This window comes from Scyliorhinus canicula, chromosome 20, assembly GCF_902713615.1.
Source record: "Scyliorhinus canicula chromosome 20, sScyCan1.1, whole genome shotgun sequence".
Lineage (NCBI taxonomy): Eukaryota > Metazoa > Chordata > Chondrichthyes > Carcharhiniformes > Scyliorhinidae > Scyliorhinus > Scyliorhinus canicula.
Window position 1 is genome coordinate 26906409 of NC_052165.1, and position 15017 is coordinate 26921425.

The window sequence follows — 15017 nt, forward strand, 5'->3', positions numbered from 1 at the left end:
TGGCTCTTTTCTTGTTCTGTTCCTCAATGGTATCTACATTTTGTCAGCTTGCTGGTGATAACCTATCCTTTCAGTTAGGAATTTTTGTATGTGAAGTACATATTTCTTCACTTCTCATCACCAAGACTACCTATCGAACAGAGAATTTTTGCAGTGCAGAAGGAGGCCATTTGGTCTCTCGAGTGCACTGACCCTCTGAAAGACTGCATCATTTCTCTGAAAGAACACCAACACAAGCTCACTCCCCTTCCCTATACCCGTAACTTGCACATCTTCGGACACTAAGGGGCAATTTAGCATGGCCAATCCAATTTTGGACCTATTTTTGAAGTGTTGGGCAGTGTAGACTTGCAAAGCTAACATATGCCACCAACACTGATGAAGGTTCAACTCTATTTTATTAACTACTTATAAAATAATAGACATACGAGAACTGTGGGTTTAAACGATGCTAGTTTAACTAGAGACCTGTGCCTGTCAGAACCAGTTGAATCTCTCAGCACGTGGTGTGAGTCTGTACTAAACTTGATGAGCTCTTGTGCTTCTGAGAGGCAGCATCCAGAATGAGCGGGAAAAGTGATGCCCTCTGCCTTTATAGTGTGTGTATTCTAACTGGTGATTGGCTGCGGTGTTTGTGCATGTTGATTGGTTCTACTGTATGTCCATCCGTGTGTGTCTGCACCATGATATACTGGTGTATATTATGCCAATTTTCACCTCCTGTAACATTACCTGATTCCATTCTTGCCTCAGGGCATCTATTGCCGAAACCCTCATTCATACTGGCAGCTTCATTTATCCATCATTCCAGTGCTTATTGGCTCCCAGTGAACTGAGTCCTTTTGAATTTTAACGCCTGTGTTTAAATCCCTCTGTGGACACTCCCCTCTCTATCTACTGCAGCCCTAGAACCCTCAAATTCCGGATTCCTGTGCAACCCAACCTTCTCCCACCCATCACCCCTCAGCCCTCCCACCATTGACAGCCACCCCCACAGCTCTCGAATTTTCTCCCTCAACCTCTACATTTATCTCCCCCCTTAAAACTATTTCTGCGACCAAGCATTTGGACACCTGTCCCGAGTCCCCTCCTTTGCTGTCAATCTTTTTGCCAGATTGCCCTCATGTGAAGCGTCTTAGATATCTAGCCATATTAAAGTGCTAGATAAATGCAGGTTGTGTATTGCTGTTGCTATTATTCAATTTGTTTTTCCAGATTCTTCCTACATCAAGAGTGGGAACCGGAATCATCACACTGTTCTTTCCATGAGGTACTCAAATATCTGCCTTTTCATCAGTGACCAGAACTCTAACTCCAGCTTCTTACACCTTTTCAGTTTTAACTGGCAGCATCTAACAAAATAATGCTGCCCCATTTTCCTAGTTAGCTCACAATTGCAACCCAAATATTTTGCGCGAAACTCTGCCTCATGATGCCACAAACATGTGGCCGAGCACTTGGGCCAGGATTCACCGATATCCTGGCCAAGTGTTGACGTCGGCGTCAGAACCGGCGTGAGCGACTCCGGCGTCAATGGGCCTCCAAGCCCAGTCAATCTCCCCTTCCTAGGGGGCTAGCGCCGGCGCCGGCGTGCTGTGCGCTGCTCCAGCGCCGAGAGCCGACCCTACATGGCCGGCGTGGGTCTGCGCATGCGCACCACAGCCGGCCTGGGTCCACGCATGCGCGCCACAGCCACCTCCGCGCCGGCCCCCGGGCAACATGGCGGAGCCCTACAGGGGCCCGGTGCAGAGGAACATAGGCCCTCCTAGGATTGAGCGCTATCGCCGATCGGTGGCCCCCGCAGCCAGAATGCTGAGGTCCCGCCGGGTAGGACAACATGAGGACCATGCAGGCGGGACTGAGCGGGCACTCAGCCCGTCGAGCGCAGAGAATCGCCGTGGGGCCCACTTTCAACCAGCGGCGTGCCGGCGCAATTGGCACCGATTCACTGGTGGCCGGAGAATCGGCGGCGCAGCGTGGCAGGACTCGCGCACCCACTCGCCGATTCTCTAACCCCTTGCTGGCTCGGAGAATCCCGCCTGGGTATCTGACCAAAATCGAGATCTGCTCCTGACGCCGAATCGGGCGATAACGAGTTCACGCCCCACGCCTGCAGCACCATACAAACCGGCATTTGCATTCATTTAAGTGTCATCAGCAGTTTGACCCAGAATGCTCTGGGCCTCCGTGATTCTCCACCCCTCTCAGGTGGAAGTCTCACGGCCATGAATTACTACAAGTATTGACCCTCACCCCTCAGGATCACCAGCTGTCGTCTCCTGGTGGGACTAGCAGCGCTGATTGCCTCTGCCCTGCATTTCCCAGGCAGTGTTCAGGAAGGCAGCTTGCGTCTGTAGCCCACGCCGGGGAAGAGGGTGTGCCTCCGCTCATCACTGGCATGGAGCTGTGCATCCACCTCGGACTCCTAAACTCAGGGGGCAGGTCTTCCTCTGAGCCGTCTTGGTGGCTGCAGTGAGTGTGTGGTAAGTGGAGCGCTTAAAAACAGCTCCAGCTGTTTCGTTAGCTCTATCGCCGGCCCCAACAGTTGGAACGCCCGCTGAGCCAGGGATTGCTTGAATTCGTGTCAGCTGAGTGCTGGCCCATTAGCCTGTCCTGAATTATTTCCCAAATAGCGCTCCCAACGGGAATGGGAACTGCACGCAATTCAGTCCCGGCATCAACCCTTTTGTCTCCCAAACAGAGAATTTTGTCCTTTGTTTGATTCTTTACATATGTGTACCTTGATGCACCACAAAGGAGTTTTAACAAATAATTTAATCTTTCAATAATTTAGGGATCAGTCGTTTTAATCTTCCCTTTTTCCATCTTGACTGAAGGTCAGCTGAAATGACAGAGATGACAGTGAGCTTGCTATATCTGTCATTGTACAACATGCTGCCTCGAAAATGGAAGTGACCAGCAGGAGTGCAGCAATAAAAGCTCCCTCCCACTCAGCTGCCCACATGCAAAATGACAGCACTGGCAAGGCAGGTGTAATATTCCACTTGATTTTTAAAAGATTAGAAGCCATTTTTATGTGATAATACTCGTGATTCTAGTAGCAACAATGCTAAATCAAGATATGGAACACCTGTAAATACCATCAGCAATTGTTCAGTCACTGCAGGTCTTTTTGAACCATATCTGTTTCTTCAGATCAGCAAAGTCATTAATAAATATAGTGAACGTAACCATCCCTGACCAATCCCCTGGGATCGCTGCTGACAGCTGCTCAAGTTGGACGACTAGAATTGATAAAATGACCTTGGTTCCAATTAGCTAGCTTATTCATTTTCAGTCTGGACTATTATCTTCCTTTCCCTCATACTTCACTTGGATAACAGACGTGTTGTGAAGGATCATCATTGCTTTCGAGATGCATAATGCAGATCATCTACCAATTACATTTATATTAATCTAATTCCTCTATTCTTTTCAAATATAGCTTCGAAAGTGTCTAATTACTGGATGTGCTGTATTGTATAAATTTTACTTAAGATTCTATGTTGTTATTTTTCTAACACCATCTCCTCAATTAGTACAGTAAGATACTTGGAGGGAATTAACACTGTCTAATTATGATTTGTTCCAGTATACAATATTGATCTTTCATCATTAAAACTGCTAATATCTCCGCTGATGTGTTTAGGCCAGTCATTGTGTTCCTTCAGATTATTTTAGGGTGGCGTGGCCCAAAACAAAAATTAAAAACAACAAGTTTTTGCATATTATATTTATTTATTTTACAAAACAACTAAAATGAAGATTTGCATGAGTTAGGCTCTTTCACGATCTCGTTCGGGGCATCCTGAAGTGCTATTCAACCTTTGAAATACTTGTTCATGTATAGTCGTAATATAGGAAATGCTACATGTGATTATGGTAGACCCCAATTAAGTTCAAATCGTTGGTGCACCGTATACTTTCTGCGTGCTAAACAATAGCCAGCTGCTTCTGGCAGGGATGGTGGGAGTGGGGTTTGAGGGTGGAGGAAGTTGGGGGCAGGGAACGGCAAATTAAAGCTCTCTTGCCATGAGCCACTTTTGCAACCTTTTTAAGCAGACCTGAAGGAAAACCTCCCACTCGTACTCTATGGTTGGAGTGATTGGAAAGGAGAACTTTAAATAAAAAAACATGCAGGAAAAAAATATTTGGATTGCATTAATATGGCAAAAGATTCAGACTGAGCTGAAGCTACCCAAAGAGATCTCCATCAGATCAACCTTAGCCTGAATCCTTCTGTGCAGCGATTCAGTAATTCAGTGAAGTGGAAATTGCACAATTGTCAATAACTGAGTCTAGCTCAACTGTAAAGAAAACTCTGCTTACTTATTTTAACAGGGCCTAATTAAGTTTTATTTAAATGTTATAAAGTAGGTAGTTATATTTTTTAACTGAAGAAAATAAGCAAATAAACGACTGAGCATGTTTCTTGAGGCTTTCTACAACTTCTTTCTTTGCCCAAATGGAACAAAATGTTGAATACAGTGGTTCATAATCGTCTGATCGTTTGCTCATCAGAGGTAATTAATTTAACACCATTGTTGGGAACGTTTAGATTTTGCAGTGGAATTAGCTGATGGCTTATTTTATTTTATTTGTGGTAAAAAGTTACTGCAAAAGGTATAGCATTTTGTTCACCTCTCACGAGGGGCTGGTTTAGCTCACTCAGCTAAATCGCTGGCTTTTAAAGCAGGCCAGCAGCACGGTTCGATTCCCGTACCAGCCTCCCCGGACAGGTGCCGGAATGTGGTGACTAGGGGCTTTTCACAGTAACTTCATTGAAGCCTACTCGTGACAATAAAGCCATTTTCATTTCATTTCATGTTATGAATGCTATGTGTGCTCAGGTTGACAGTGAGATTCTTATAGTCAATAATGATGAAACGTCCCAAGTAAAATAAATATTAGAACTCCGATCGACCTTGACGACGGAGCTTTATTTTTGTGTGGCTCCTGACTGCTTTCAGTGTATTAAGCAGAAGGATCCCTCAAGCCCTGTTCACAGACTCTGACGTTCATTTCTTGTGTCGTTCCATCAGCGCTGCGCCAAAAAGTGAAGTCTGAACAATGTAAAGGGATTTACACTGACTTCTTGGTGGATTAAAGCCTCTAACCTGTTGACCCCAATGTAGATCTGGGCTGCAGAAATCCAAATCCGTGTCAAGCTAACACGAGGAGAATCTCTAACCAGATGCAGCCTGGGGGAAGCTGTCAGTGGATAGAGCAGGCAGGTCGTTTAATAACTCCTGCAGTGCCAGCATAGCCAACGCTCGGTATAAATTTCAGAGGAATCACATTCAGTTTGTCTGAGAGCTAGCAGTATAATCAGGCTGTACTTTGGCAGTACTCTATTACCAGTCAGTCGTAGGTACATTTCAGTGGCTGGTTAAATCAATGGATCATATCATAGTAATGAGGTGGTTGACAGATCAGCCCTGTTTCAATTAATTTTTGGCACTAAAATCCCTCCCGTTAATCTTCAGGCTAAACCATCCTGATTGTTGGGTTGCTAATGTGAGGTATTGCGGTGCAACTTCCCATCATAAACTGAACTGTAAGGAATAGCATCAAATCTATAGGCCATGTTTCGATGCAGGATTAATAACCTGGAGGGACTAGACATATGCTCCAGTGCAACCACTATTTAATCCCTTGCAGAGCTAGAGTAAAATGCACTTCTGTGACGCTACTTAGCATGGCCTTGCAATACTGTGAAAAGCAGCTCCTCTGCCTACCTGTTTCACACAGTTGTCCTGTGAATCCTTGTGGACATGCACAGACTTTGGGAGCAATACAGGTGCCTCCATTCCTGCAGCCATCTTCACAGAATGCTGGTGAAGAGAACAAAGAACTTTTAGCATGACATTTCCAGTAATTATCCCCACAACAAACCACAGATTTATCTCATCCATTAAGGTGTTAGCGTGAATCACAGTCCGTGTAATTCACACTGTTATTATATATGATGTACTGTGTCTATGTAAGCTCGGTATACGAGCAGTTGCGTGGCTCTACCCATAGGGGGAGATGAGGAGTTTGTACTAGGCTCCACCCTTGGCTCCGCCCATGGCTCTGCCCATGGCTCCTCCCACTAACTGGAAGTATAAACCTTGGCAGTCGTGAGCCTGCCTGCCAGTTCATCTCGTCGCCGGCAGGCTCTGTTGTAAGACTATTAAAACCACTGTTCACTTCCAACCACGTGTCGTGTGAATTGATGGTCACATCAATTTAATAGTCTTAGGAAACAAGAAGAAATCGAAGAAACAACTATGGAATCAGCCCTCAAACCTGACTGACTAGAACTCGACCCGCAGGCTGCAGAGGCAAGAGAAATCTTTCAGCACTGGCTCAGATGTTTCAAGGCCTACCTGGCTGAATCAAGCACTGCTGAAACTACAGAGCAGCAGAAACTCAGTCTACTGCACGCAAGGGTGAGCCACCGTATATCTTCTCAACTCAATAGTACCAACTCGTATACGGAGGCCCTAGCCATGCTAGATTGAAAGTACATGAGGCCCATCAACGAGGTCTACGTGCGCCATATTTTTACGACATGCCGCCAGCGCCCCGCGGAGTCGTTGGAAGAATTCCTGCGGGAGTTAAAGATTTTAGCTCGGGACTGTAATTACCAGGCTGTATCAGCCGAACAGCACATGGAACTTGTCGTTAGAGATGTGTACGTGGCAGGCCTCAGATCGAATTATGGCCACTGGTTACTAGAAAAAGGGGCCCAGAACTTAGAGGACACAGTTGAACTAGCTACCACTATGGAGGTCTCATTCCGCAGTCTCACTTCGTTCCCCATGGACCAAATGACCCCATCCTGGGCCCCCAACCAGCGACTGCCCCAGGACTGCGCCGCGCGGCCACCCAGCCATCACGCAGCCCCAGTGTGCCGTTTTTGCAGACAGCCCCAGCACTCACGGCAGCACTGCCCGGCCCGTAACGTGACCTGCAGCAGCTGCGGTCGCAAAGGACACTATGCCCGGGTCTGCCTGGCAAAGCAGGCCTCCTCTCCTAACTCCTCTGCAGCCCTGAGCACTCGTTTCCAGAATCCACAGGCCCGCAGGCCCCGAAATGCTACGGCCTGTACTCCGACTCCGCCCCCAAACAACACGTGTGACTCATGGGGGCCGCCATCTTGGCAACCCCCCTGCACGCGGCCGGCCACGTGCGACTCATGGGGGCCACCATCTTGGGCGCCATCTTCCTCGCCGCCCGCCACGTGCAATCCACGCGGACTGCCATCTTCTTCCAACTCAGAAATTTGTCTAGAAGAATACAAATTCAGAGGGCAGTCATCACGGGGCCACTCCAGCACAGCTGATCGAGCCGACGACTACCCGCAACTCAGCGCAGTGACACTGGACCAGTCACGTCCAATAGGAATGTGTACTTCCTTTTTTTTAAAAATAATTCTTATTGGAATGTTTTACAGAAAATATAACAACAAACAATGAAATGCAACAAAATAACCCCATAATAACTGTAACACCCCCCAGACCGTATCAACGCATATATCACATCCCCCCACCCCCCGAACCCCAATGAACAACAAAAGAACTTAAAAATAAATTAAAATTAAATAAACAAACTTAGTCATCGTCCCCCTTCCCCCCCTCCCCCCCCCGGTGGAATGTGTACTTCCTGAACGTCATCGACGAGTTCTCTCGCTTTCCCTTTGCCATCCCATGCCCCGATATGACCTCCCACACAATCATTAGGGCCCTGCACAGCACCTTCACCCTGTTCGGTTTCCCCAGCTATGTACACAGCGACAGGGGTTCGTCCTTTATGAGCGACGAGCTGCGTCAGTACCTGCTCGAAAAGGGCATTGCCTCGAGCAGGACTACCAGCTACAACCCCAGGGGGAACGGGCAGGTGGAGAGGGAGAATGCGACGGTCTGGAAGACCGTCCTACTGACCCTCCGGTCCAGGAAGCTTCCGACCTCCCACTGGCAGGAGGTCCTCCCTGACGCGCTCCATGCTATTAGGTCCCTCCTATGTACGGCCACCAACCAGACTCCTCACGAGCGGCTATTTGTTTTTTCCAGGGGCACTACCACGGGGGTTTCTCTCCCAGCATGGTTGAAGTCACTGGGCCCGGTTCTCTTCCGGAAGCACATCCGGACTCACAGAAACTGACCCAATCGTAGAGAGAGTGCTCCTGCTCCATTCGAACCCACACTCCTCATTTATAGAGTACCCTGATGGCCGTCAGGACACTGTTTCCCTCCGGGATCCGGCGCCTGCAGGATCCAGCTCCGACACTACCTCTGCTGAGATACCCCTCCTAACCCCCCGCGCCCGGCGCCCCCACACCTGCAGTTTCGCTGCCCGTGCTTCGCGCCCCCATGCCCTTGGGTTTCCGGTGCTCCCCGTCACCAGTCGAACCAGTCGGATACGAAGCTCTGACTGAATCACCGCCGGAGTCCGCCATGGTCATCTCGCCGACTGCCACCGCCCAGCCACCAGAAGAGGCTGCAACCCCGGTGCTTCGTCGATCCCAGTGGACGACTCGGCCGCCGGATCGACTTAATTTGTGATTTATAACCTGTAAATTGTAACTTGTTACTTATAATTTGGATTTTGTAGACACATCACCCCCGCTGGACTCAATTTTTTTTACAGGGGGTGAATGTGGTGAATCATAGTCCGTGTAATTCACACTGTTATTATATATGATGTACTGTATCTATGTAAGCTCGGTATACGAGCAGTTGCGCAGCTCTGCCCATAGAGGGAGATAAGGAGTTTGTACTGGGCTCCACTCTTGGCTCCGCCCATGGCTCCTCCCACTAACTGGAAGTATAAACCTTGGCAGTCATGAGCCTGCCTGCCAGTTCATCTCGTCACAGGCAGGCTCTGTTGTAAGACTATTAAAACCACTGTTCGCTTCCAACCACGTTCGTGTGAATTGATGGTCACATCAATGGATAAGGACCAAGAATTAATTTTTCAATTAAATGACAGACCTGCAATGACACTTCCAACAATTAAGTGTTGGCACCGAAATTAAAAGTATGTGCGGCGAAATCGCGATCAGCGCAGGGGTGGAGAATGGGCGTTGACGCCAGAATCCGGCCCGATGCCGCTCTCCATGATTCTCCAGTCCCCTGAGAATCGGCGCAAATTGTGTAAGCGCGTTCTACGTGGCGCGGGTAGTGGGCCGTTGACAGAGGCCCCCGTGGCGATTCTCCAAGAGTAACTGGCTGAGTTCCTAACGGCCTGGGTCTCTCATGGTCTCACCCGTCGGGAACTCAGCATGACAGCTGCCGATCCTTCACCGGGGGGCTGGGGGGGGCCTCGCAGATAGCCAGGCTATCGATCGGGCGCCATTGTCCGCAGGCGCATGCGATCTCAAGGGTGGGGGGGGGGGGGTCTTGGTGGCGGTATGGGTCCACCATGTCGCGTGGGGCCGCCGCCGCCATGCGCATTTGCGGACCCCCGACCGGAAGTGCAGGGCCCCGTATCGCCAGCCAGAGCTGCAAGGACTATTCCGGGGCACTGCTAGCCCCATTCAGGTAGGAGAATCACTCTGGACTTTCTTCAGGAAAGTCTCACACCTGAACCCCCATCAGGCCCCCCCCCCCCCATCATAGACCCCCATCAGACCCGATATCCGAGACCTCCATCAAAGGCCCCATCTCAGAGACCTGCTCATCCCTTTTATCAGGGACCCCAATATCAGAGACCCCCACCTCCATATCAGAGATGCGCCCACCATCATTCACCCCTGCCTGGAAGTTAAAGAGCAGTCCAGGAGGAACAGTGAAAAATCACTGCTTTAACACTCACTTGTCCCTTACACCTGCTGCTTCGGACAGAGGTGTACAAAGCAGCAACTGTTACTTCATAGAAAGCCAAAACCATGGGCTGGATGCTCCTGCCCCAGCTGCCGCAAGAACACCGACAATGGGAAAATCCATTGACCTCGGAAAAAGCTTTTTCTCTTTGCAAGTGAATAGAAGCCTTGCAGATCAAAGGATCAAAGGGGGTTTAAGGCCTTGTGATATGGGGGGGGGGGGGGGGGGGGGATTCTCCGGCCGCATTCACCTGGTGTCCAGAGAATCCCAGAAGAGTTTGAGCTTCTGGGCGCCACTCCTCACGCCAGCGCAAACCAGAAGTGATTCAGTTCTGACAGGAGAACACAGACTCCCACACAGAGAATCCAGCTCCTAATTTTTGAATAGCATTATTATGATGTTTAATTAAAAGGGAAGTAGAGCTTCTCAAATCTGATGGCAGCTTAAAAGTTAAACATTTTTATAAAATAACAAGGAAGTAATGGAAATGTTTTTAAACCAACAACCTCCTGACCAGTAACGATCATTAAATTTGATAAGCAGGAACTGCTTCTATCAAGTAATCAACTGGGTTGACAAGGTATTTGAACTATCTTAAATTACAATATGCAATTGTACTTTTCTGAAAGGCTCAGGTATAAGGGTGCTAATTAGAGATCTTCTGATTAAAAATATATTTTCAGTTAATAATGTTCTTTTTAATGTCTGGATTTATTCAATGGCCAAAACTCAAGTGTGGTGCAAACATAAACACAAATAACTTGGAGCTTAAAGTCAAAATTGGAAACCCTGGAAAAGTTGGATTGATAAAGAAATGTCTCAGAGGAATTTTGAATCATTTAAATAAAAAGGACTTGTATTTATATAACACTTTCCATGACCTGCAGACATCCTGCAGTGCTTTACAGACAGTGAAGTACTTTTGAAGTGTAGTCAACTGTGGTAACGAGGGAAAAGCAACAGCTAATTTACACTCAGCAATCTCCTACAAATGGCAATGTGATAATGAGCAAATAATCTGTATTTTGTGATTTGATTGAAGGACAAATATTGCCCTGGACACCAGGGACAACTCCCCTGCTCCTCTTCAAAATTGCGCCATGAGATCTTTTGTATCCACCCGAGCTGGCAGATTGTGCTTAAATTTAACATTTCAGCAGCAAGACAGCACCTCTGACAGTGCAGCACTCCCTCAGTACTGACCCTCTGACAGTGGAGCGCTCCCTCAGTACTGCCCCCCTGACAGTGCAGCGCTCCCTCAGTGCTGACCCTCTGACAGTGCAGCGCTCCCTCAGTACTGACCCTCTGACAGTGCAGCGCTCCCTCAGTACTGCCCTTCTGACAGTGCAGCGCTCCCTCAGTACTGCCCCCCTGACAGTGCAGCGCTCCCTCAGTACTGACCCTCTGACAGTGCAGTGCTCCCTCAGTACTGACCCTCTGACAGTGCGGCACTCCCTCAGCACTGCCCCTCTGACAGTGCAGCACTCCCTCAGTACTGACCCTCTGACAGTGCAGTGCTCCCTCAGTACTGACCCTCTGACAGTGCGGCACTCCCTCAGCACTGCCCCTCTGACAGTGCAGCGCTCCCTCAATACTGACCCTCTGACAGTGCAGCGCTCCCTCAGTGCTGACCCTCTGACAGTACAGTGCTCCCTCAGTACTGACCCTCTGACAGTGCAGCACTCCCTCAGTACTGCCCCCCTGACAGTGGAGCGCTCCCTCAGTACTGCCCCCCTGACAGTGCAGCGCTCCCTCAGTACTGACCCTCTGACAGTGCAGCACTCCCTCAGTACTGACCCTCTGACAGTGCAGCACTCCCTCAGTACTGACCCCCTGACAGTGGAGCGCTCCCTCAGTACTGCCCCCCTGACAGTGCAGCGCTCCCTCAGTACTGACCCTCTGACAGTGCAGCGCTCCCTCAGTACTGCCCCCCTGACAGTGCAGCGCTCCCTCAGTACTGCCCCCCTGACAGTGCAGCGCTCCCTCAGTACTGACCCTCTGACAGTGCAGCGCTCCATCAGTACTGACCCTCTGACAGTGCAACGCTCCCTCAGTACTGCCCCCTCTGACAGTGCAGCGCTCCCTCAGTACTGACCCTCTGACAGTGCAGCGCTCCTTCAGTACTGCCCCCCCTGACAGTGCAGCGCTCCCTCAGTACTGACCCTCTGACAGTGCAGCGCTCCCTTAGTACTGACCCTCTGACAGTGCAGCGCTCCCTCAGTACTGACCCTCTGACAGTGCAGCGCTCCCTCAGTACTGACCCTCTGACAGTGCAGCGCTCCCTCAGTACTGCCCCTCTGACAGTGCAGCGCTCCCTCAGTACTGACCCTCTGACAGTGCAGCGCTCCTTCAGTACTGCCCCCCTGGCAGTGCAGCGCTCCCTCAGTACTGCCCCCCTGACAGTGCAGCGCTCCCTCAGTACTGACCCTCTGACAGTGCAGCGCTCCCTCAGTACTGCAGTTGATTTTGTGCTAAAGCCCTGTGACCTGAACCCCAAACCTTTAGATTCAGATACAAGGTGCTGCCACCTGGTCCGCGACTGACAATCGGCCAGAATTTTCATTCCCGGCTGTGCCGGGAATCGTGAGGGGAGATGGCGTTTCCCAATTGTGGGATGAACCACGCAAATTTTGTCCTCTCGATTTGTCAAAGTGGGTCAAGTTTCCTGAGGAGCAATGCCAGGAGCCCCATTCGCATTCATTAGTATTTCACGTATTCAAATTAAAATGGCCACCTTGCTGGAATTACGTTCGTCCTCCAAATTAGGACCTTCTTTTGCCAGAATTTAATACATTCAGTTTTATGCCTGCATGTCGTCGAGCTTCATCTCTTCCACGATTTTGCTTCCTCCTTGAAGACCTTGTGTAACTTCACTTGAGTGCTGGCAGTGAACACTGCGACAAGGCTGGAAACAGGAGGCAGGCGAAGGCTGGAAGTGGGGTAGGAGTAGGATGGATAGATGGAGTGAAGGTTGGACAGGGAAAGGTGGTGATGGAAGAGGGGAGGTGGAAAGAATGTCTGGGGAGGTTCGGGAGACGTCTGGGGAGGAGAGTAGTGATGTTTTAGAAGGCAATATCAGTTGTGTCAACGATGGGGTCCTGGAGTTGACCTCCGAGTGCTGGTGATGGCAGGGAACAATCACAGTCAGAGGTGGGGGGGGGGAGGGGCAGTGGAGGGTGGTAGGTCCGAGCTGTAGGTCTGGTAGGTGTTGATCTCATTGGTGGGAACTTGTGGGTCACGGGAAGGATCCAGACAGGTGGCTCAGCTAACTGGAGAAGGCGGGGTCAGAACAGACATGGGGATGGGTAATTGGTGTCAGTCTGAGGGAGGGAAAGCATGTGAGGGTGGAGGAACAGGGTTCAGGGTAATGGGGGAGGTTGAAGGGTGACAGAGGGGAGATGAATAGTGATATTGGGTGGGTCAAGGGTGATGGAGATGGGGGAGGGAAGGAATTGATGGGCGACAGTGAGGGGGCAGAAGATGATGGACTGAGTTTCAAAGGTGACACACTGACCGGGATTCTCCGAGCCCCTGCACCGTAATCGTGCTCGGCGTGGGGGCGGAGAATGGGGGTCTCAGATCCGCGATGGGCTCCGACGCCGGAACGCGATTCTCCGCAATCTGCGCGCGCCGATTCTCCGCAATCGACCGGCTGAGTTCCCGCCGAGTTCCGCCGCCGTGGTTCCCGTATGGTTCCACCCGGCGGGAGCTCGGATTCGTGGCCGCGCTGGCCAACCTGGTGTGGGGGGGGGGAAATCAGATTCCAGGGGGGCCTCCATGACGGCCAGGCCCGCGATCGGGGGCTACCAATTGGTGGGTGCACGCGATCCGGGAGGGGCCTATCTTCTTCCGCGCCGGCCTGCTGTGTGGTTCCGTCATATTGCGCGGGGGTCCGTGCGACCCATGGCCGGAAGTGCAGGCCCCGCGTGCGCCCCGCAGCTCCGGCTACCGATAAATCCCTCTTGAAATCGAAGAATCTCTCCGGACTTTTTGAAAAAGTTTGGAGTGATTTGCCCGTTTCCCTGCGGGCGTGGGGACATAGCCCCATTTTCGGAGAATCTCGGCTCCTATTTTTCGAACCTGGGGCAAAATTCCCCCAACCAGGAGACTAAGTCCCAACGCCGGAGTGAAAACCGGAGTGTTTCACTCCGGCGTTGGAGGCCGCTCCCCGCTCCCTATTCTCCCACCCCGGGGGGGCGAGGAGCGGCGCCGCGTCATTTATGCGCGCCGGGCCTTGGCGCCGCAAAAAAGCATGTCACCTGCGCATGCGCGGTTGCCGCCCTCCCTGCGGCCGCCCCGCAAGAAATGGCGGATGGATTTTGCGGAGCGGCGGAGGAAAGGAGGTCCTCCTTCAGAGGCCCCCCCCCCCCCGGTGCTGGATCCCCCCCCCCCCCACAGGCCGCCTCCCCCCCCCCCAACGTTCCCGCGCTGTTCCCGCTGGCAGCGACCAGGTGTGGACGGCGCCGGCAGGAACCTGTCGTGTTGGACAGGCTGCTCGGCCCATCCGGGCTGGAGAATCACCGCTCGCCTGTTACAAACGGCGAGTGGCGATTCTCCGAGCGGCCAGCCGTGAATCTCGCCACGCTGGTTTTTGGAGGGGGTGGGAGAATCGTGTGCGGGTGCCGGGGCGGCGTGGCGGGACTCGCTCGGTGCCCCAACGATTCTCCCACCCAGTGTGGGGGGGAGAATTCCGCCCCTGATCTTGATCACACAGTCAGTCATTGAGATTTCTCTAAGTGGGAGGAGGGTCTTTTCAGGTGGTTAGAGATCAAGCCAGCACAAGTGAGTCTCATAACATAGTGATCCCAGAAAGGTGTGAGCTGTTGTTCATTCTATGCCATTTACCAGTGGCTGCAGTCAAAGGCAGGGATGGAGGAAAGTGGTTGCCTCTAAGGGGACAACTGCTGAACGACAGCCAAATCATGACTTCAAACCTTCATCCTCCTGGGTGAGTGATCATGGCTGACAAAGGACCATGTGGTTAGTCTTTCTTTGCTGCCAAGATAATGGTGTTTCTCTAAGAGTTTCTATAATCTGGTATTGGAAGGAAGTAAGTGCACCAGAGAGGGTTCTTGCACATGGCACTCATCATCCTAGTCAAAGAGCAATGTCTCCATACATAGTGATGTATGAACGGGAGGAACACCCATCTCTGGTCCTCCAGCATGTTCCCTACGTGGAAAAGATGGGGTGGGGATGCCATGTGTG

General features: G+C 50.9%; 1 protein-coding gene across 1 annotated transcript in view; it reads right to left on the reverse strand.

Annotated features, from left to right (window-relative positions):
- Positions 1 to 15017, reverse strand: part of LOC119954981 (protein kinase C-binding protein NELL2-like) — a 320987-nt gene that overhangs the window by 76861 nt on the left and 229109 nt on the right. The window contains exon 15 of the mRNA XM_038780757.1: positions 5739 to 5834. Within this exon, the coding sequence (XP_038636685.1) occupies positions 5739 to 5834 (96 nt within the window). The remainder of the gene's footprint in view (positions 1 to 5738; positions 5835 to 15017) is intronic.